This window comes from Gadus macrocephalus, chromosome 7 (assembly GCF_031168955.1).
Source record: "Gadus macrocephalus chromosome 7, ASM3116895v1".
NCBI lineage: Eukaryota > Metazoa > Chordata > Actinopteri > Gadiformes > Gadidae > Gadus > Gadus macrocephalus.
The window spans coordinates 7,923,480-7,947,138 of record NC_082388.1 but is presented as its reverse complement, the minus strand read 5'-3'; the positions used below and the strand labels follow the sequence as shown (position 1 = coordinate 7,947,138).

General features: G+C 41.5%; 3 protein-coding genes across 6 annotated transcripts; 1 reads left to right on the top strand and 2 right to left on the bottom strand.

Annotated features, from left to right (window-relative positions):
* The first annotated feature begins 162 nt into the window (after window positions 1-162).
* On the top strand, window positions 163-2,508 carry kcnj15 (potassium inwardly rectifying channel subfamily J member 15). Of its 2 annotated transcripts, none has more exons than XM_060056349.1 (2): window positions 163-326; window positions 736-2,508. In XM_060056349.1, exon 2 carries the CDS (start codon window positions 785-787, stop codon window positions 1,802-1,804), a length of 1,020 nt encoding a protein of 339 aa, XP_059912332.1. In that variant the 5' UTR covers window positions 163-326; window positions 736-784; the 3' UTR covers window positions 1,805-2,508. The 2 variants fall into 2 exon arrangements, with proteins under 2 accessions (XP_059912332.1, XP_059912333.1); XM_060056350.1 differs by having other exon boundaries at window positions 210-363.
* Window positions 2,509-3,977: 1,469 nt separating this feature from the next.
* On the bottom strand, window positions 3,978-8,490 carry tiprl (TIP41, TOR signaling pathway regulator-like (S. cerevisiae)). 2 transcript variants are annotated; one of them, XM_060056351.1, is made up of 8 exons: window positions 8,263-8,490; window positions 6,959-7,100; window positions 6,304-6,483; window positions 6,014-6,110; window positions 5,653-5,784; window positions 5,360-5,455; window positions 5,041-5,103; window positions 3,978-4,653 (listed from the first exon to the last, which is right to left on the bottom strand). In XM_060056351.1, the coding sequence occupies exons 2-8, from the start codon at window positions 7,081-7,083 to the stop codon at window positions 4,531-4,533; spliced, it is 816 nt and encodes a 271-aa protein (XP_059912334.1). In that variant the 5' UTR covers window positions 7,084-7,100; window positions 8,263-8,490; the 3' UTR covers window positions 3,978-4,530. The 2 variants fall into 2 exon arrangements, with proteins under 2 accessions (XP_059912334.1, XP_059912335.1); XM_060056352.1 differs by lacking the exon at window positions 8,263-8,490 and having other exon boundaries at window positions 6,304-6,448; window positions 6,959-7,099.
* Window positions 8,491-9,020: 530 nt separating this feature from the next.
* Window positions 9,021-16,772, bottom strand: riox2 (ribosomal oxygenase 2). 2 transcript variants are annotated; one of them, XM_060056348.1, is made up of 11 exons: window positions 16,671-16,772; window positions 15,496-15,937; window positions 15,241-15,360; window positions 14,794-14,922; window positions 14,367-14,470; window positions 13,965-14,067; window positions 12,904-13,072; window positions 12,523-12,611; window positions 11,918-12,025; window positions 9,804-9,971; window positions 9,021-9,700 (listed from the first exon to the last, which is right to left on the bottom strand). In XM_060056348.1, exons 2-10 carry the CDS (start codon window positions 15,922-15,924, stop codon window positions 9,807-9,809), a joined length of 1,416 nt encoding a protein of 471 aa, XP_059912331.1. In that variant the 5' UTR covers window positions 15,925-15,937; window positions 16,671-16,772; the 3' UTR covers window positions 9,021-9,700; window positions 9,804-9,806. The 2 variants fall into 2 exon arrangements, with proteins under 2 accessions (XP_059912331.1, XP_059912330.1); XM_060056347.1 differs by having other exon boundaries at window positions 9,021-9,971.
* Window positions 16,773-23,659: the final 6,887 nt, after the last annotated feature.

Sequence of the window (23,659 nt, the reverse complement as noted above, 5' to 3'; positions counted from 1 at the left end):
AAACATGAAAAAGTGAAGAATACCTCTGAATGAATAGTATGTGGTCACTATGGGTGATTGATTTATACTGCTCTCTGGTGAGCTATTACAGGGTGATCATGGCGAGGTGGTGTGGACAGTGCAGGAACCGTCAGAGCAAAATGATAAGCTCTACATACCGACCTCTCGCAGGTAGGTGGGGTCAGGCTTGAACAAAACCCTTCCCTGGCTCTCACACACTGCCCTCAATACCACAGTGCCAGTAGAACACAAACAGACCGGGACAATAGCAGAAAGGAGACACTGGGACACCAAACCGTTCATATCGCAGCTATTTACGACAGGAGGTGAGGCGAAAATGTGTTAGTCACACAAATTGATCGGGTAGGAAGAAACTGATAACTTTATTGAAATGATTACGTATATCAATGCGAAAGTGTTACTCCTGAAGCATTCCTGTTTGTTTCACATAACTGTATTCTTTATTTAAATCAATATAATATCAATATTTAATATGGATGTATTTGACAGTGGAATGCTTTCAAAGCTTGTGGTGTTTTGTAAAAAAGGATTAATATAGTTTGATTCGATTGTAAATCCGTAAGTAGTAACTTCAATTTATGTTGTCTATTTATTTAAAATCAATACTGAGGCACACAAATGTCTATATAATCAATTTCAGATTTAATCACAGTTCCTAACAATCGCTGATGAGATGCCTGTTGGTTTTTCCCATTCGTTGTCATTTTCTGTCAGTATCTGCAAGAAAAGATCTGTCAATCGGCTGTCAATCATCCTGTGCAACATGACCACCAACAAACCGGTCCAGCGGCGCATCGTTTCCAAGGACGGCCACAACAACGTGAGGGTCGACAACGTGGAAGGCATGGTCAAGCTGTACCTGCACGACATCTGGACTACCGTGGTGGACATGAAGTGGCGCTACAAACTCACTCTGTTCGCCTCCACCTTCGTCATGACCTGGTTCTTTTTCGGGGTTATCTTCTACTTCATCAGCATGGGAAACGGGGACTTTGAGGCGGTGCTGCCGTCCAACCACACACCCTGCGTGGAGAACGCCAAGACGCTGACCGGCGCCTTCCTCTTCTCCCTGGAGTCGCAGACCACCATCGGCTATGGCTTCCGCTACATCAACGAGGAATGCCCTCTGGCCATCTTCACCCTGGTGGCTCAGCTGGTGATCACCGGACTGGCAGAGATCTTCGTCACCGGGGCTTTCCTGGCCAAGCTGGCTCGGCCCAAGAAGCGCGCCGAGACCATCAAGTTCAGCCGCTCGGCGGCGGTGTGCCGGCGGGAGGGGAAGCTGTGCATCATGGTGCGCGTGGCCAACATGAGGAAGAGCTTGCTGGTCCAGTGCCAGCTCACGGGCAAGCTCCTCCACCCAAAGGTGACGCAGGAGGGCGAGAAGACACTGGTGCACCAGAGCAGCGTCAACTTCTACATGGACTCCAGCGGCGAGTGCCCCTTCCTCATCCTGCCCCTGACCTTCTACCACGTGCTGGACGAGAGCAGCCCCCTCGTGGGCCTGACGGCCGACAACCTGCACACCCGAGACTTTGAGCTGCTGGTGACCCTGAACGCCACCATGGAGTCAACGGCTGCCACCTGCCAGAGCCGCACGTCCTACGTGCCCCAGGAGATCCTGTGGGGCTACGAGTTCAAGCCGGTGCTCTTCAGCAACAACAACAGCCGCTATGTGGCCGACTTCAGCTTCTTTGATAAAGTGCAGGCGAGCGCTGATTCCATGTTTCTTAGCAACAACACAGAGAAGCTCAAGCTGGAGGAAGAATATAAAAAGGAGTAATTCGACCTACTAGCAAAAACAACTGCATGCAACTTTTCGTTTCTTATTTTGTCATTTTACATGCTTAGGAGATGATGGACAACCTATTGTCTGTCATGAAACAAGCAACTCTCAAAAACACACAGAGTTAGCCCTGATGCCTCCAGAATACACTGCACAGTGTAGGCTTTCACTGGGCTGCTTCAGAGCTAGCATCTCTTTTTGATCTTGTCAGGGCACACTGTGCAGGCACTATGGATCAAGAGTATGGCTTTTTAAATACTCTGCCTCGGTCAATGGTTGCGATATGTTTAAGATTTATGATAGCAATTTGAATATAGGACCTGAATTTGAGTATGTTGGTCAATGAGGGGACAGGTAGCGGTATTGTGTGGTAACTGGTTGGACAGGTGTACAATAGAACTGTAAAACAATCCACTCCTTTGAAAATGTTCTAGACGTTCTTGTATTTCAAGATGGAAAGGGGTCGGTTAGAAGGAGATTAATGTCATATACCTTAATTTCAATCATTTATTTCTACAACTAGTTTGATTCTATCTTTTCACTGATGTAGGGTTTTTAAAGTCAATACAATGCCTGTATTTCATGGTCATCCTCATTCATCATTTCAATTTGATAAATTGTTACATGATATATATATATATATATATATATATAATTGCTGAACACAGATCAGTTAATTAAAAGATAATAGTCTTTCTGCTGAGGACGTGTCTTTCTTAACCCACTACACAGACACCACAACACAAACACACCTGCCATTGTTGTGACAACAGGTCTGGGCTACCTCTGTTTGTTTGCTTCAAAACAAAGATAATGTTTCTCCTTCAAATACCTTTTTACACTAAATGCATTAAATGGGAAAAAAGCTGTCTTTGCAAAAACCTTAAAGGTGACATATCACACACCAGGACACACCACCAGGTGTGAGTGTGATTAGCCGTTACAAGCCGTAACGGCTTATCCACCTAGATGACGGATAGATCAGTCTACCCAGCGCACATCTAGGTGGACACGCACACTTGTGATGTCAGAAGAGGCAGATTTTCGAAAAATGCTTGTAACGGCTAATCACACTCACACCTGGTGGCATAATATGTCACCTTTAAAAACATGATTAATGATGAACACACAAAACACAAAAGATATTTATTTGGTGCGTGCACATTTGTGTAGAATAGAAGGAACAAAGATATGCAGCCGACTGCATACACACTAAATACATGGCATCATCACAGATATGCTTTCAGTATTGTTACTAGTACGCTACCGTACTATTATAACGAGTCTGAAGTATATGCATGGCTTCAACTCGTAAATATGCCATAGTTAAGCAGAGTAGGCCAGACTGACGGATCTAGACACAACTTTATATCAGTTATATCTGTGTTATCATGGTTCTTTGTGTTCATGTGAATGACGATATGAATAAACATGAAAAACCTGCTACCCGTCAGTTAATTAACTCTATATTTTCAGGCCCCTATGATATTTATTCGAATACATATTGCATGGAATTAAGTATATGCAGGCCCTGAGTATTCAAACATATACAAAGTGGAAACATAACAGCAAGCAGTAATCAATGTTCGAGCAAAATTAAAAGTCAAGAACACACTAATGGAAAATATATAAATATGAAGGACAGATGTTCCCCTTTATGCCATACTGTACCACGGCTTTCAGGTAAGTGGGCTGCAGAGCAATGGCCGAATACCATGTTCAGCTTGTTCATAATTCTCTTATCAGGATTCGAACTCTCAACCTAACTATCCGCTAATGATAGTCGTATGGTAGTTATACAATAAAATAAATGGTCATATAGGAAAATGGGCTGAGACTGTGGACGTTTGACTGTTCTATGAAGTTGTGGGAAAAGCAAACATTTTTCAGGCTTAAGAGTAATGATGAATCTGATTCTAGAGATTAATATGATGAAAGAATTTTGAGTCCAGGTCAATCTGGTGAAGAGAAATCAATTTGGTTTTATGGGTAGAGGGGGTTATTGGTAACCATACCTGAAAATTTCAAGTTTCCGACTTACGGCATAGGCTGCAGTATGACTTTTGCAGAATTCGAGGGGGAAATTAACGGTACAGAAACAATAGGGGACCAAGCTCGGACCCCTGATTAAAGGACTTGTTTTGTGAAAGGACCACACTGGAACTACAAATAAATTGTCAATACATTTTATTATCATCAACAAACATTCCTTACTTCTACACATTTCATCAGTTTAAAGTACATTTAATAGCAAAGTAAAATTAATGTTCTTTTTGTGCTAGTTCAAAATGTTGGGGGTGGTATTTCATTCAGCTGTCCTATGGAATAAACCTGGCAGTCACTTTTATCAAAAGCTCCGTGAACATCAGAAGTCAAGAGTCAAGATCAACTACAAATGTTGAGAAAGCATGCGGGGGATTGTATTTTATGCATGTTATATTCAACATATGCAAACTAATGATTTGATGCATCAAATGCTTTTGGAAAATAGAATGCCTTTTATTATCTGTTAAAACGTTTGTAAGAAAGCATAAAATAATGTAAAAACCCTTATCTGGTGAATTATTCGCAGGTACCGTGCTTGTATTTACGATCACTTGAAGTTCCACTTGAAATGAAAACTGTTGCAAATCCTTCTCGACATTAACCATTGTTTTATATACAAAAACCCACTACGTGCACAGACGTGCGCGCAAACACATACACACACACACACACACATTTCATTCAGCAATTGTTGTCTGGGATTCATTCAAAGGGAGCTCCAGCTTTTCATACTTGCTCAGCTTTAAAGTCAGGTACTGAGCGATCTCATTGGGATCTGTGTATTTACAAGCAGGAACGTCCTAAAAGGAGAAGTTTATAATCATTAAAAGCATGCATATTCACTCATTCAACTAATTTCTCAATCATCATACATTTCGGCAATTCAAATATGTCTCTAAATATGTGCTTTTCCACAATAGCTGTTAGCAAAGCATCTTCTGAGTGTGAGCGTGTGTTATTTGAAGACACACATTGATGACGTTATTTGTTACAATAACCTTATCATAACACATTTTCAAATCCATATTTCACACCACTAATGCAAAAGGTCTTATTAGTTTAGGGATCGAGGGCTGATTGACACTGCTCTGCTCCAATCAGAACTCTGGAGTTTCAGACTGAATGGTCCACTTCCAAGACAACATGGTGAGAACATCCTGTGTTTGGTACTTATTATCTTTACCAACCTTAAGGTCTGCAATTTTGCTTTCTTTTGTGCTGAACTCCCGGAGCATGTATTCACATCCCGCCTGAAAACATAAGATTAGCATTCATTATCTTTCTGCAGCAGAACAATGGAGATCTTTCTGTTCAGTACTGTAGAACCGTGAAGAGGTATTTGTGTTTAGTGCTGCAGAACCATGATGCGATCTTTCTGTTCAGTACTGTAGAACCATGAAGAGATCTTTCTGTCCCATGATGTCGGAACGTGTAGAGATCCTTCTGTTTCGTAGCACAGCCACATGAAGAGGCGTCTGTGTTCCGTGGTCCTGCGGTGCTACTTGCCTCATGGTAGAGCCGCGTGTCGTTTATCCGGATGATAACTCCGTCCACTCGAAGGAAGAACCGCAGCAGCACGAAGAAACTGGTGGGCATGACCCTCTGACAGGAGAACCAAGAAAAAAAAACAGTCAGGCACAGCGAGGGAGGGGGGTAGGTAGGTAGGTAGGTAGGTCGGTAGGTGTGTGTGGGAGACTTTCTCTTCTTGGATATGCAAGAAGAATTCGGTGTCCATCCATTTATTTATTGGAGGAAAGAGAGGGATAAACTGAAGGAGCGAGGATCAGAAAGCCACTCACTATTTTGACGCTGATCATGGAGACCCCGTGGTCGTGCAGCTCGTCCTCAAACAGCAGCACTTCATCAAAGAACATGATCTGCTCACGGGCCTTCAGCTTCTCCAGGTCGATCCGGTCTGACGTCTCGCTCACCTTCAGAGGAGCGCATATTAAACTACTGTATCTTCTGCTGTATCTTCACAGTCCAATAGAGCAACCACTGAACAAAGGCAAGGCTATAGAGGAGATCACGTCTCCTTGATTTGTTACCGGGCCTGTTTGGTGCTTTTTCTTTTTTTTTTTCCTATAGCACAAAAACGTTACAGGAAACATGGAGACTGGTCATTTAAAGTCAATCTTTATAACTTTATAAGTGACTCACTGTGATCTGCGTGTCCCCTAGTAAGGTGCCCCGGTAGTCTGTAGTGTATGTCCAGTCGTAGGGTTTCACCACCTCTTTGGAGTGTTCTGAATCTGCCCTAGGAGCCCAACACCACAATATTATGTACAACCACACAATAACCCTGGTCTGATATCTTTGTGATTAAATGTATTCCTTTCTTAATCAAAACCATTCTCATCAAGTCTTTAAGAACTTCATCATTCTAGTAACAATACATAACATATAGTAACTATATAAAGCATGTATTAAGCAATAATAAGTCTCCTTGCCTACTCTCCTGCCACTCCTGTGCGCAGGCGACTTTGACAGAGTCTTCCATGTTATTGACTCTCTTCAGAGCGTCAATGGCGTTAAACTCAATGCCGTAGCCGTCGGCGTGCTGAATCCGCAGGACGTTGTCCCCAAACAGCATCTCTGGAAGGGAAGGCAGGTTCATATCCTCTGCCAGACTGGAGTCACAAAGTTATGAGAGAGTTTACACAAACAACAATACTGGAAGTACTTCTATAAAGAAAACTATTATCATAGTCACAGTAATATCAAATGACTGGAAAAGGAATCATAGTTTTGCATAACAACATATTGACTTTCCTCGACACATCAACAAAGTATCTTTGGAAATAATGATAGTCATGTTTTCTGAACAACCTTCCAATACACTCAGGAAAAGAATGGCGTTACTTCCCATTCAATGCATTTATTCTGATACCATTGAGATAATAAACAAGTTTACTCATGATGAAATTATATCAATAAAAAAAAAAGTGAATATAGGATATAAAAACAAATCATACTGCAGGCTTTAATGGAACCGGTTCTTGTGTTATTGTGCTTAGTTCATACGTCTAAATAACAAGCTCAGGAGAAATGTTTACATTTCCTTTTGCAGTCACTTTAATTTATGCAAGTGTAAATTAAACTCACTGCTCAATATCCTTTGACTTCATGATGTGTGTTTTGGTTGCAGTCACTTTCCACGGTCCAAATGCAAAGTCCTGTTTACTGCTCTTAAATCCATGTGACGTCATGTTTAGAATTTGGGCAAACATCCACGAAAGAAATGCGTCTGTTAAAGAGAAAAGAATAGCAGATGTCAGTGATCAAAATCATTTATCAATATAATTATATGATATTCGGCAACAAATAGCATTTACAAAAGTAAATGTAATACTTCCAGCAGAGTCCAGTTCCTGTTTGTTTTTAATTGAACACCATGCAACATGACTGGTTGCTAGATGTGATATGTTTCACATACGCATGATTCGAATGGGAGTAACACGCAGATTGCAGCGATTAAGAGAGGGACCTATTGTTCATCAACAATACTGCAACAAAAAAGTCTTATTGACATGATTTTCTTTGCTTTAAGTGACGTATCCCCCACAATCAGTTTCAACATTCACTACAGGGTCGACATGTGCCGTGTTTCTAAACATCTTGATGTTTTAGCAGACATTGAGATTCATCACAATAGGTTGCCCTGTCGTCGGGATGAACATGTCGTCTGCCGCTGGTCATTCATTCCATACAAAGCAAAACTGGAAAGAATGTAATTTGGATTTACATCCTGCTCCTGTCTCGCTCTTTATTGATCGCGAAGGGACTGGGAGACAGTCACATCTCCCATTGAGTTAAAGCCCCAATAGTGGGGAGGGCGTTTAGAAATATCTTACTAGTAAAGTGACTGATCTGCACCTGAATGTGGAGGTCTTTATAATAATCAAGTAAAGTCACTGATTGCACCAGAAGGGGTCTTTATAATTATACCGTAAACTGGATGTGTCTTCATAATTATAGCTGAAGGTGTCTTTATAATTATACCTGAAGGTGGATGTGTCTTTATAACCATACCTGAAGGTGGATGTGTCTTAATAATTATTATAATTATTTTTTGTTGTTCTACGTGCAGATCCCCTCGTAATGCTAAAGTCAAATGGGTTGAAAGCATCAGATCGTTTATTTTGACACGTTGACGGTTTAAAACCCGTGATAACAATCAGTTCAGACCAGCATTAAGGTTTAGTATATTGATAGATGTTAATATTTGGTCATATTGGACGAATGAAGCTGCCGTTTAGAAAGGAAACGCTTCCAGAATCCGGTCGTCATTCTGATGATCTAATCTGCTCCCAATGACACAATGGTTACATTATGTATGCATAATATGTGTACATATATATGTCCAAAGTAAAACAAACTACAATCCGCCACTATGTGTTGATTCTTACCTCAGGTTTAGTTGATTAGCGTTGGTATCGGGAGTGTTTGTATATGTCGTCCGACTGCTGTCCGTTTCCTCAACATTTATTCCGTATGGTCGATTACATTACAGCCACCCATGAGACATATACGATATACGTCGTTCTACGGTTGGTCATTGAGTCAATAAAAATGGCATTAATATAACATATAAATGTCTACATACATAGTATTGTTTTACAAAGCAGTTTGCATTACTGTACGGTTGCACGGAGCATAAAGACAGACGCACCGGACACTGACACAGCTCCACATCAGTACCAGGCAGCGAGTTTATTTTTTGCAGGGTTTCCACTGCAGGGTGCGGAACGGATCGGATCGCAAAGGTGCGGTAGGGAGGGGGCGGTATAGCCATTAGGTCCATGGGGCAGGCCCCATGCAGGACCCCAGGAGCAGTGCATACTTCCGCAATCCACCAGTGCTCAGTGGCCAAACCTGGTATTGCAGTTGTTTTAGCGGGCTGTGCTTTCTTTAATAGGCCCATGTCAATGATCGGCACAAACATAAAAAAAATTGTTTTTATTAAATGTAAGGATTTTTAGGTCAAATAATGTTTACTGCATTCATAAATGCAAAAATATTGAACATTTATAAAGTAAAAGAACCCTCATAATTGATAAGGATGGGTGAACCTTGAATACAGATATTCGTTTTGCGTTCTATACAGATGAATACATTTGCTTTACCCTGGTGAACACAAAAATAAACGCAACCAACAACCAAAACGTTGAATAACAGCACTTAAATGTGAAGTATGTTTAATTGAGTGGCATCTATTAGAACAAACAAGGCAGGAATCGAAAATCCTACCCATGAGTCACATAATATTAAAATAGTTTTTAGATTGGCATTCATTTAACCAAATAAATATCAGGCATTTTAATAAACAAAGATGGCTGACTGGATGTGTCTTGTCTTGTTGCTGATTGGTTGTAGGTCCATCCAATGGCTCCAGAGATGCTCTGATTAGTTGATGGTCCATCCAATTGCTCCAGAGGCATTTTAGTCTGAGCACGATGACACCATTGGAAATCGAAAATGAACAAGAGTTTCAAGACTAATACGATTTTGTCAATTGTTCGGTGAATCTTGTACATGTAGAATATTGAGCAGTACGCACCCAATGGTTTGCAATGTGTATTAAGCTTAGAAAACGAAGACAAAAAACAGTAGAAGGATGATTATGAATGCCTGCTTATGGTATAACGTCGATAGATTACCATGTAGTGAACTTGTCACAGCCATGGGAATAATTAACAACTGTCTACATATTAATATTCATGAGCAGGCTAGAACCTATGCCATTTTAAAAACCACTCATATATTTTGTAAATTCCTATGTTCAAACAGAGATTTACAAGGAAAGCTCCAGCCGGGGACAGGCCACCAGAACCAGGGACTGTCGACCTAACCCACAAAAAAAATAAAACTCACAAAAAAACGAAAAGGTCAAATGGTCTGTGTCTCTGTATTCTTTAAAATAGACAATGAGTTTATTCCATTTGTTTACATTTCAAATGGTGGTCTCGCACACTTCCAGCAAACTCTCTGTCCAGAGGGCCAGAGCCATATTGACTTTGGCCTCATCTGATGGAAGCTCCAGTTCAGCTACGGTTAGCTCCTCTACCTCCTGGAGCTGCCTGAGGGCCTTGAGGTGGGACACAGGGAAACGCAGACCCTGTTGGAGAATCACAGAGCACGGAAGGATTGATGCACAATCATTGAGTCCAACATAAATTACCACACCTACCATAGATACTGCAGTGCACTGGTCCAAAGTTCGGACAAATATACTCTTCTTTATTTTTTTTTGTGAGGGCATCAAAACAATGAAAGGACAGAAAAAGAGGATTGAACGTATAATTTGTCGGAATCAGAATCTCCTTTATTTGCCCGTCTGGTGGGCAACTGAACTGCAGTCTGCTTAAGCTCACGCATTCTAAATTGTTACTGAACTACAACCATTTCATATATTAGCAATTTAAAGTGATTTTTGCATGTACAAATTCTACACGTAGTGCCTTTAAAGGAAGACCAAATTCTAGAGGCACCTCATTTACATGGTTACATTACTTATTGATCATGGTTTAAAACCCTGAAAAAATGTAGGTTAAGTATCAAATTGTCACCTGTCAATTCAATGCTTTGTTTATCGAATAAATAAATAAATTTGGTGCTTTTACTTTGAAGTTTGTATTTTGTTTGCAATATGCAGATTAATAGAAAACGGTGAAAATTGACCATTATGGTCCATGCCCGCAGCGACAACAAACATTTGTTCACATGCTGTGCTACGCTGCTATGCATTCTAATCTAACAACAAACATTTCATACCAGCCGATGATTAGGTGGACATATGGATACCAGAGCTAGGCTGGGAATGAGGCCAAGACACCTGGATTAACACTAAGGATGTACATTTCCGTTTGTTTTGCTTTGATATTGTAACGTGGGATGGTGCAGGTCAAGGTTATGGTCGTTTAGCAATAGCTCAGATAAGCATTAAGTGACGGTAATCAGAAATTGGGATTATCCTCACGGTACCTTTATTACATTCTTTGACCATATTAAGCCAGGTCTCAATGGCACTATTCAAGCATGCATGCGTTCAAGTACATAGCTCTTAGATCCCTGCCTACAACAACTCTTTACAAACGAAAATATATAAAAGTGAGACTTCACTGATAGACGGCAGTTACTCACAGTAGAGCGGAGGAGCACGCGCACCACTTCAGAAAAAAGAAAAAAAAGGTAGGTGCCACCTCGACACGCTTCATGTTTTTAGACCTGACTTTTACAATATGCACCCATTAACCGGTACCTAACCTATACATTTGTCAGAAAAGAAAATTGAAACACAAGAAAGTGGCACTTTCTTTTTGGTGAGGTGCTTTGTCCTAATGTGGTACAGCATAGTGCTAATACCACTACTAACCTATATGTAACGAGGAAATATAACATGGTACGGAGGATATGTATCGAGGATATGTAAGGGCGATATGTAACGAGGATATGCAACAAGGATATGTAAGGACGATTTGTAACAAGGATATTTAATGAGGATATATAACGATATGTAACAAGGCTATGTAACGATGACATTTAATGACATGTAATGAGGATATGACACAGGGATATGTATTGAGGATATATAACAAGGATATTCAACAAGGATGTACAACGAGGATATGTATTGTGGATATGTAACGAGGATATGTAACGAGGATATGTTGCGTGTATATGTAACGAGGATATGTAACGAGGATATGTTACGTGTATATGTAACGAGGATATGTGACAAGGATATGTAGCAAGGATGTGTGACAAGGATATGTAAAGAGGATATGTAGCAAGGATGTGTAACAAGGTTACGGGGATATGTGAAGACATGTAACGAGGTAACGAGGATATGTAACGAGGATATGTAAAGCTAGGCCGACATGCAGAAGTATTGTCGGCGGACCCCTACTCTCGTATTGATTGGATTTTTGGTGACAGCGGAGGACCTCAGTCTATGTGATTGTACGCCATAGCGTACAATCTGGAAACAAGCAGCCTGTGTCCTGAGGCGAAGATCTCTATTGATTAAGAAGTGAAGTAAAAAACTGAAACTAAAAAAATTACCTGAGAGACTTCATCCTCCTCCTCTGGGTCAGATCTACCGATCATGTGGACCTCTCTTTGGTTCCGCAAGGAATGCAAAACAAAGACTACCAATTCTGTTGCCTCGTCCTAATACACCGACAGGGCAGAGAAAGAATAAAATAGCATCCATTAGAAAAGGTCAACAGTCATATTGTGCCTTTCAATTTGGTTGAACCTTAAGTTGTTGTTCTTAACCAGAGTGTTCCTCATCAATAAAACATGACCATCAACGAGTCAATCCATCCAGGAAAAGTTTCTCTATACAGTAAATACCGGTAGTTCAATTCTAGTCCCCTTTATTGCCCCTCAACCAACCTGAAAATTATTTAGCTATAACTTAAGCTGCTCTTTGTATTGCAGATGGGAAAAGATTCATAGTGCAGGATTAAATCAAAAGTAATAACCACAATAGTGCATATTTTGTACAATAAAAGTGCATTTATTAATAGTTGAATTTGTTAAACACAAGACATAAATATTTACGTGAATAATTATGGATTTACAACTCTATGTCCTGCTATGGATCCTTACTCATTTCTTTGAAAGTCAAATAAATTCACGACTGTTTTGTGTATTTAACTTACTGTTCTTTCCTGGTTGGGCTCCACTGTAATGACGATGTGGTCTCTAAATCTCAGATGTACCGAATCCTTCAGTGCTGGAATCTTCCCCGCTAGAGGGGGAAACATACGTTAATAAACCAAATGTACAGCCATAAAAATAAAAAAAAGCCATGGACATTTCACACCAATACAAATACTTTATGTAAGAACGTATACACCGAACACCGACATTTAGTTCCATATGTACATATATATATATACATATATAGCCATTTAAGACAGATGAGTGGCCACCTTTTAAGTAACTGGATCTAGAAAATCAGAACTGGATCAAAGGTTATTTCAACAAATCACTGTATGTGATTGCTCTAAATAACTCTCAAAAACAACACAGCGCCTTACAGGGTGCTATGTCCTCCTCGTTCTGGGTGTATGGGGGCAGTCTGCTGGTGACAAAGTCCCGCCTCATTTCAGTGGAGTTCGGGGCAACGGCTCCACTCTCCAAACGGTCCCCCAGTCCCCTCAGCATGTCTGCCATCCGCTTGCCGGTGTCCAGGTCGCCCCCGCTGCCCTGATCAGACCAAAGAACAACACCAAAATAGTCCCACACAGAGGGAATGAGTCTGTGATGGTTCAAAGTTAAATTGATGTGTTTTATCAGAACGTTTTTTTAGATCATTGAATTTAAATACATTTTCAAAGCAGTGATATCCTGTTATTCTTGCATCAGGTGTGGGGAAAAACACAAGAAAATATAGCTGTGGACGTTAGTGTCTTTATATGTTAGGAAGAGAAAAACTAAATACATTATAGGTTGAAGTTAGCTGATCTATTATACATGGTTGGGAGAAAATCGTATGTTTGTATAATGATAGTCTCGTTGCATCTAGCGATGAGGTTGCACATTGCAACCAACTGAATACACCCTGCACCCTTTGAAATGACGTTGTCATTGTCTAAGAAAGCACAGAGTGGCCAGGTGTCAAGGTCAGGTGATTCCTTGACAGATTTATAAATGTATTTACATTTGTGTATTTATGCTTACAAGAAAGCGCTTCGATTACACATTTAAAAAAGGCATCCTCTAAAGACATTTCTCCTTCTGGGCTGCTGTAGAAACGGCGGTGCAACATAAATTAACTAATTAGCACCTAAATATGAATATTATATAACATTTTCCCAATCAGTTCCACTGAGTGCCAATAAGTCCCTAAAAAGCCGATCCTGACTTACACTGCAGTGTTAGGATGTGCTTTTAAAGGAGGGAACGATTGGCCAAGGTACTGTACTTTATACAGGCTCAGCGGTCAAGTGTCGTTTGGCGATAAAGTTCCAGAAGATAAAATTGAAGTGTTTAGGGAGAAACCAATATACATATACCTATACCTTAAGTTCATGACAGCAAAGAATAAGTCCCATTTCAGAAGTCAAAACTGGGTTTTTTCGTGGTGAAGAATTCTTACCAATAAATGCCTTCTGGGCATGCCCTGTCGCAGGCTTATATCACTCTGCATCGTGTCAAACAGCATGCTGGGAAACACATCCAACAGCAGGTTACCCCATGACCTGAGTGGAGAGAAAGATGAGAAAAGAATGTTGTGAAGTCAGCTCACAATTGGTCATTGCCTCCTATTGAAGTCTAAGCTAAATAAAAATACACAAAACTTTAGATCTTTAGAAACTATCTTTGGATCCGCTCTACACAGTTTGTCGGTCTGTATGTAAAAAGGTCCCCTTGGTGACACGAACACAAGTGGCTAGCTGAACATGCAAGTGTGGACACAAAGATATAACCATCGGTAATCCCAGTACATAGAAGAGGTCACAGAAACCCCATTGCATTAATAATAACCATGACAACGTACATGTTCTGGTAGGTGCTGAGGGTCAGGTGGGTGGAGTGGTCTACTCCCGCCGGGGTTTCTGCTTGATGGATGGTTCCTCTGGGGAAGTAGAGGAGGTCACCCGCCTGCGTGGAACAAACCCATACATCAGTTTTCTCAACTCTAAAACATGTTCTCTGCGTCCAATAAGATCTGGTGCACAGTAAGGTCCTCTGTTATTAACCCTTGCGGGGCTACACTCAGAAGTTGTCGAGGCCCCCCTGGAACCCAGGAGTTGAGGTTCGGTTTTTTTTTTTAGAATTTGGCAGATTAATAAAAATAACTTTGACACATAATCAACAACGCCTGAACACTCTCTGCAGTGTCAAAGCGGAATGTGGGTGCTGGTAGAAACACCTTTAGTATGATGTCATGAGGATGATGTCATGAGGGGTTGAGTGATGGTAACCTTGAGTATGATGTCGTGTGTGGGAGTCCCGATGCGGTGCTCGGGCTCAAGGCCGTACTCCCGGGCCAGCGGCACCGTGGGGCTGTAAAGACGCCAGCGCTTCTCCCCTTCCAGCTGTAGAATGAATACCTGACCAAAGATAAAGAGAGACACACTCACTCACTCTGAAGAACCAGGTACTATCGATGATGAGTGGCATTTGTCAAAGTTGCCGTAGCTATCCATGATGAGGAACATAGCGAGGCAGGGAGTGGAGACGCAGTGGATGCTTTACGGGTTGTTTGTTTGCTAAATATTGCCCTATTCTCCTTTCTCTTTACCACTCAGGATTTTTCAGTAGTGCGTGTCGTCGTCTATCCTATACCGTCACATTAACAACAAACAGGCAAGGCTATTGGCTTGACCAACACATTGTCAGGACGGGTTCTGGTGTTGGTTGATTTGTACCTCGACATCGTCGTAGTGTGGCGGGAGGCCCTGGGACTCCTGGGGCGTCATGTAGACGTTAGAGCCGACCAGAGTACCAAAGAAACACTCCAACTTCTCCTGGATTCTCCACAGCTCATCCTGACAGGAATCCAACAGAGTTTAAGATTTCACTATGGCTCGGATTTCTTAATCCGTCAGCTAAGAATTTAAGTCTGCATGTGCAAATACGAATAGAGCTAAACATTTTGAACACTCCCCATCCCCGTTCCTCACCTTGAATCTCTGCGGCTGGTGAAACTGGATGGTGGCTTTCTTCTGATGGAAGTCTTTGCTGAGGACGTTGTGGTTCACGCGGCCCACCTTGTTCAGGACCTTCTTTTTGCCTTCAACACAGCGGCAGACGTTGAGGTCCGTGCCGTATTCCAGACCCTGAGCACACAAAGCCTTCATGTCTGAAAGCTGGAACAGGGACTGGTAGTAGGAAGAATTGGCAGGATCAGACCGCTGTAGGTGGAGGGGCCTCTTCTCCCAGACGTCCCTGAAGAACTCCTCCTGGCCCATGGGGTGGATGAGGCTCTGGAAGAGGCCAGCGGGGTCGTCTGAGCTGAGACAGGCCGGCCCGGTGTGATGGGACTTGGCTGTTTTAGGAGCCGGTCCCTCAATGTGGCCAACGGAGGCACCGGTTTTCTTTTTCTTTGGCATAATTTGATTTGACCTGAAACAGAAAGCCTCTGTAGTGAACAACCACAAGGACAATTTCTCTTCTTGAGCTTTTTTGTTTGTGTTTTTCTTACAGTTTAAAGCTCAAGAAGAGAATTGTACAGAGTATGTTTAAATAAAAAGGTATTTCTATAGTAATAACATCGAAGTGATTTTAGATGTTTGGTATGAAAATGAAGTTTAATTAAATTGCTAAATTAAGTGTGCTTGTTTATAATAAAATAAGGTACAGCAAGAAAGGAGAAGTATGATACAACATAATAGGGTGAGAACAACAGACGCCAAAAGAGGAGCTGTCTAACCCAGTCTCAACAGACGGTCCACCAGGTCAAACGAGATGTTTGCAGAGGATCCCCACAGCCTAATGCTGCCACCACCAAACTAAACTGTGAGGACTGCTCCTCACCGTTTCTTCAGTAAACACATCTCAGCACATATTTCACTTGGTTTTATCAGACCACACGGATAGGTAAACCAATACAGAACAGCTTACAACTCTAGACTTTACTCTGGCTTATATGCTGTCAACATTGCACTCGTCTCTGATCATCTGACTTGCGTAAATATGATAGAGGTTGCAGTATAGTGAAGCAGCCTCATGGGACCCATGTGGGTAGACGTGCTGTCCTGGAACATGGATCATTTAGTTTGATGCCATGACGTGGCACACGTTACAGTTTCACGATGCTAATTTAACTTTGGTGAACATGATTTGTGGGTTTACTCACGTTGTTGAGAAAATATCAATGCGTGTTCAATAGATCCTAGTGGCATGGATATATATTCTTCATCTGTGTTTTTAGATGGGTGATTAACTCATGAAGGTGTTTTAGCGCCCCCTACGGGGCTGGAGCACCAACAGCTCTGTGCTGCTCTTAGATCCCATTGAGGCCCATAATACTAATACTAATAAATAATAAAACATAATTTGGTTCAACTTCTGAATAGTAAAACACACAGGATTAAAAAGGTAAGGGATCCAGAGGTTTTTATAAAGGCGGAGAACATAAACTTTTTACTTTGATTATCATCCAAGTAATTATTTGAGGATCTTGGATGACACGGACTGATACACATATTTTTGGCCAGTGTAATAAGGCCAGTGATGCCTCCAGACACACAGGTCTGTGTGTCCCAGTTCCCTCAATGCTCTGAGGGCGGCGCTGTCGAGTCAGTATAAATGCCTTCAGACTAAAGTCCATAAACTGTTGAATTCCATGTCTGTTTACTACTGTCCATGAAGCCAAAGCAAATCTCCACCTACTGGACAATACAATGTTATTCTATGATATATATTCTATGATACTAAATTAAATGTGTGTAATACATACAAAATATCGTACAACTGCATTATATCACATTTGATGAAGGACACTAATAAATTAATTGAATATCAAACATATATGTTTGCTATCCAGTTTTATAGAAATTGGCAGGATTGAAAGATGAATGCTGAGAGCTGTTTGACTGAATCAACCCAATATGGAGTATGATCTGTATGAAGTGATGAGAGCAGAACTGGGCAGAAAGGGTTTGGGTGCCCTGGACTCATATCAAGACTGGAGGAAATACAAGCTTGTTTCTGGACCATGAGGTGTGAGTAAAGAACAAAGTTTGTGTTGTTCTTACAGTTTAAAGCTCAAGAAGAGAAATTGTACAGAGTACGTTTAAATAAAAAGCTATTTCTATAGTAATAACATCAAAGTGATTTTAGGTGTTTGGTATGAAAATGAAGTTGAATTAAATTGCTAAATTAAGTGTGCTTGTTTATAATAAAATAAGGTACAGATTGAGGAGGGAGAACTCTTTTGAGGTGCATTCTTACTATTTGAGGCTGTGCAGACCCAATATTGGTAATTGTGGTAATTTCTTTCAGACCCCTTCGGATCTAAAGCATAGCAGGCACGACATATTTTGCTTGAAATGGCAGAACAGAGTTTTTAGAACAGAGTATGTAATTGCAGCCAACTTCATAGGAAACAAAAATTCTGCCTAATATCCGAGCTACCCTCAACTGCTGGAAACACTTAACATTTGTTGTAATTATATGTAAACCTTAATGAATCTGAATACACTGACTTGTTCCTATGTGGTGTGCATGCAATGACTAAAACCTACTTAGTTTTAATAATTAAATTTACATCTTTTTGTTTTGAAATAGAAAATGAATTTCAAACTAAAACAACTTCTTGTGCCCCTAACTGACAGTTAACTCCTTTCGAAAATGTGAGCAATTTGAGCTATGCTGACAAGTTTATTGATTATCTGCATCTACATTGTTTACTACTGAGGTCTTTTTCCCTATTTCACCTAACTAAGAATCAAATGGAAGAGGAGACTGGGGCCTGCAGACCACTGATCAGCCCCATATCACCAATAACACCACTGACCAGTCCAATATAACCCAGTGGTCTGTATACCCCTGATCAGTGCTACTCTCTATTCAATGGATCTCAAAAGTTGCGACAAAAAGGCTGTCTGTTTAATGATCACGCATGCACATTTGTGTGTGTAAATCACACACACAACCTACTTCAATATATGTGTGTATGTGTTTGTGTGTGTGTGTGTGTGTGTGTGTGTGTGTGTGTGTGTGTGTGTGTATGTGTGTGTGTGTGTGTGTGTGTGTGTGTGTGTGTGTGTGTGTGTGTGTGTGTGTGTGTGTGTGTGTGTGTGTGTGTGTGTGTGTGTGTGTGTGTGTGTGTGTGTGTGTGTCAGTGCATTTTTTTTTGTGTGTGTGCTTCTGTGTGTAGGTGTGTCCGTGACTGTTGAACGTACATAAGTATGCGTTGTGCGTGACAACACGGGCTAAGTAAGGATAATTAGGCCGGCCTTTGTGCGGGCGGAGGGTCGACAGTGCTGAAGTTTCTTCAATTCTGGATTTGTATAGGATTTTTAAACTTTCAGACACAAATGGTTTCCACACGTTTCTTTTCACCACTGGAGATATGAAGAGCACACAATGAGGTCCTGACTGACTTTACAATGGTCTGTTACAGACATGTTACAAACATCATGCAGAGATCATTGAACGATGGGTGTTCCCCTGACATGAATGAGTCAGCCACATGCCCCTAACAGGCCATCGACATACAACTCAACAAATAAGAAAAAAGGTGGCAGGCATTGGCCTGTTTGATAATTGTTCACATGTGCTTCCCTTTTCTGCCAAATATTGACTTTCAATGAAGTTATACTAGCCTCTGTGCAATGAGCTGTAGTTTGACACAAAGATTTGTTTTAATTAAATTGGTCACATGGCACTGTTTGGTGCATCAGCATTTTCCATTGCCCTAACTCGTGGATTCATCATCACCCTAACTAGCTGATTAGTAAAGTTACCATCCCCTAACTAGTGTAATGGAACAAGTTAGCATCACCCTAAATAGTTTATTGAATGAAGTGTTTGAGTGTGTGTGTCTGTGTGTGTGTGTATATGTGTATTTGTGTGTGTATGTGTGTGTGCGCGAGTGTGTGTGTGCACGCGCGTGCGTGTGCGTATGATTGCGTGTGTGCGGGTGTGTGTGCGTATGTGTGTGTGTGTGTGTTATTTGATGGTGCATCAGGCCTGCATGCGTTGCAGACCTCCCTCTATTTTTTTCCCGAAATTAGTTTAATCTTAATAATCTTTCATCTTATAAAATAAGACTTCATCATACTGTCAATCATTATATCGAGGTTGATGAAGCTGAGGGTTTTCATATATTTAATTGAGACCTGGGGTACCCCACATGACCTACAGTTAGGAGTGGAGGGTCTCTGACTATATATTACTGCAACAGAGGAGCTGATTAGAAATGATGGACCAATGTATTTTTCAATCACGATTTCATGGCTATGAAACCAGTGATCGAACCAGTGGTCTGAGAGCTGTCTATGACGGATGGTAGTAAACAAGACCTAAAGACACATAACGGCCTGTTAGTGACCATACCGAGGGTTTGTGGTGGGCCTCATTCTAGCAATCATTTCCTCATGGAGAGAGAGAGGCACGGGGTGAACATTCTGAACTCAGCAGATTGTTGACAGGATGGAAAGAGAACTGTCCTGGGACCTGTTCCACAAAGCTGGAAAACCAGTCAGAATTTACAGACGTTTAAAAAAATGGTATCAGGTTCCCAAATGTTTGAATTATTCATAAGTAATTAGCCAATAGTCTGATGTAGTGCTATGAGGAGAAAGAATCATGAGTGGATGGTGCTAACGTGGACTTTAAGGTATTACATACCAAAACAGTGACACTGGAAACAGAAAACATTTTGCTTCAGCCTCAACAGCCGGCTGACATTTTCAAGAATCCTACAAATGGATGAGAACATTTCTGACATGGATGTTCATTCTTCAGAGTCTCTTGTTAAGGGTAGCCTTGGTATCCAGGATTGTCAAACAGTCATTGAAAAGTATTAAATGTTAAGTTCCCCTAAAAAGGATGGCCTTCAGTCCCGTACTGGAAGCTGTACTTCTATTTGGTGATATGTTTCCACTGTTCACCAACACTTAGCATGCTGTAGCATCTGGTCTTAGCTGTAAGTCTGGACCAGGTTTACCTTGTGTCATTTATATTCGCTGAGTTAGTAAGTTCTATGTAGGTGTTGATGAGAGTGAATTGCACATGTTTAACATCCATTCTGAAGCTGTGTTATTTGTACGATTTGAGCTGAGACTGGAGTGTATTCGAATGCTGCAGAAGAACAGTCGTTCTCTGTATCAGTCAAAGCAACAATACAATGACAAAGTGTGGATTCAACATCCACCATTCACAGTCATTAATCATGTCCACGGCAACACCCAGGTGAATGCCTTGGTAGCCACTAGCCCGAGTGATGTCTCAAGTGAGGAGATATCTTTCTCAACAACAACATCTGTGTCTGCCCAGCTAGGAAATAATCATTCTCTACGACAGCCTCATAACAAATACGGTTGGCGTTCACCAAGCGATCTATTATCTATAAAGGATCCACTTTGTTGGAATGGATGCTGCAGGAGTAAGGCACACCTGGCGTCTGTGATGCTTGCAGAGACAGATACTGTCTGGACATGCACCTGAGATCTGCTCACACTTGAGGCCTCATACAGTTTGGCACTGAAGCCACAACAAACCTCCCTGTGTGTGACGTGCAGAAGAACATGTATGAGTTGTAACTTAAAGATCCATTGATAGTTTTATAAACAATGCAAGCTCTGTGGTCATTAATAGTCTTTAATTATTTAGTTAGCACATTGAGGATTCTGCTCACCATGGTGTGCAGGTGATTTTACTGTAAATCCTGGCTCCTTGGTCTGTATAAATCAATACAACTATTAATTTTCCAAATAATAATTACAAAATAATAAACAAACATGGCTGTGATTAGGCAATTCAGGAGCATTGCCTTGTCGTGGACATGACAGATGAGAAAAAACACTTTATTTCATATTATATTCCATATTCTTATTTCCATATATGTGTCCCTATCAGTGGCGATTGCTCTATGACTGCAAGGGAAGCTGGGCTTCCCCTAAAATGTCAAAAATTAAATGGTCAAATATATACTGTTGTGTTAACACATCATTGATAAAAAAAATGCGTTAGAACGCATCCATCTCGAAGAAGAGTTTGTTAAGAATCAGCTGCTTATCGCAGGTCGACTGACTCGATTTCTTTCTCATACATTCCCGTAGCGTCACATTGCGTTTGCCTGTTGAAGCTCAGCGTCCATTGACTTCATCAGCTGCATAGAAAAGCTGATTTTATTGAATTGAAAGTCGACGGTCAGTGGATAATGCCGCGATTATGTCCCTCCCACGGACGCTCAGCGTCTCTGTGGGTGAATGGAGGATTGGGCTGGCCTGGACTCTAGGCTTCCGCGTGATGATTGGAGGGTCTGCGAAAGACTGAGTTGGCGTTTGATTGACTGCGATTTTGAACCATTTATCGTCGCCGGAGCTCTCATTAGGCTTCAATCCCATAGCGGATTTTGCAAGTGAGTTGAAGGAAAAACTGCAACCTATTTCTTGATATTTTCTTTGCGAAATTGCTAGGCAATATCCATCGTAGGCTACATTTCATACACTTATACACAAAAGTTTAATATCGTTTTGGTAGTTGGCCATCACTTTGATTCAGGGAGACTGAGATCTGAACTTCAAGTCCTGTATTCAGATCAGGACTTGCAGGGTCACAGGGGAATGCTGTGGGATCTCTTGGAGTTCCTTATAGACATGTAGTTGGACAGCTTTACAAACTGTTCTCATTAGGCAACAATTGGAGCTACATCAGCAGGTGTAGATAGGAGCTTCTCCTGTTTGAAGCGGCTCAAGTCCTACACTCTTAACACAATGGGCCAAGGCCCTTTAAAGGAGACATATTATAGTGTTTTCCCAACAAATAAACATAGTATTTGAGTTCCAGCAAACATGTTTTTGAAGCTGATTGTTGCAAATAGCTTTTAGAAGAAATAAAACTCGCCTACTGCTTTTCCTCTCCGTTTCAGTCCCTTGAGAATGCGCTGTTTCTGGTGTCTGTATCTTTAATTCAAATGAGCTGCTGCCCATTGACCAATGAGCTGTCAGACTGAACCACAGCATGGAGGAGAAGGGATTATTGCCGTTTGCGGACTCCTGGAGCTCTATATTTATATAATATAATAATAATAATAATAATATGTATGGGTAGGCTATTTATATAACATTATATCTAATATCACAGCCAAAAGCTATGTGCGCCTCGGATGATATTATGAATCATAAAGACCGCGTCTGACGTCTCTGGTACTTCCACAACAAGTAAAGACTCGTAGTGGGGGATATCTCGGCCATGGTTGAGAAGAATTGGGGGGAAATGAACTTTGGCCTTGACTCTCTGAAGTCCATGAACTGCGACATGGAGGAGATGGGGATTGTACTCCGGGAGCTGAGCTGCCGGACTGCCGCCGAGCTCCTTCCGCGCAGGAGATGCCAGCTTCGGCTGCAGTCCGGCAGCTCAGCTCCCGGAGTACAATCCCATTCTCCTCCATTTCTCCTCCTCCGGACTGCCGCCGAAACTTCGGTGGCAGCTCTGGCGGGGGGAGCTCGGCGGCAGTTCGGCAGAGAAAGGGATTGTAGGCTACTCCCGGAGCTGAGCTGCCGCCGAGTTCCCCCCGCCGGAGCTGCACGTCCGCTGGTCCACAAAATATTAGCTATGCTCTGATTGGAGGGGAGTGGGGAAGTGGGAGGTAATATTCAAGTGTTCCCCCTTCCTACGTAGGAGGGGGCGCCGAAACTGACTCGCTCGTTTCGTTACTGTATAGGCGGGGTACTTTTCAGAAATGCATATCTCACTCAAAAAAGTTATGTAGGCTACAGACTTTTTTCAAAGTTTGTATGCATGTGGGAGCATGCAATGCAATTAAGCAACATTAAATTACTTTGAATTAACCAATCTTATCATGTAATATAATTCAAACCTTTAGCCTGTGCCATTGTTGTGTGAACAGTGTGACTAATAGCCTACTGCATTATAACCTAAAACGTGCATTAATATTGAAGCTGTCAGCCAAACAACAGCCAGGACCTTCAACAGATATCCTTATCAACCTAAGGTCACATGTCAACGCAGAGTTATTGCGATTTTATTTTCAATATCGGAAACTAACAATTCCGTTTGTAGGATTCTCATCCATTGAGTGGTGGATTACGCTGATAGGCCCGACCATTAAGGCGTCGGAACGCAATTTAAAAGCCACAGGGCGATGCCAAC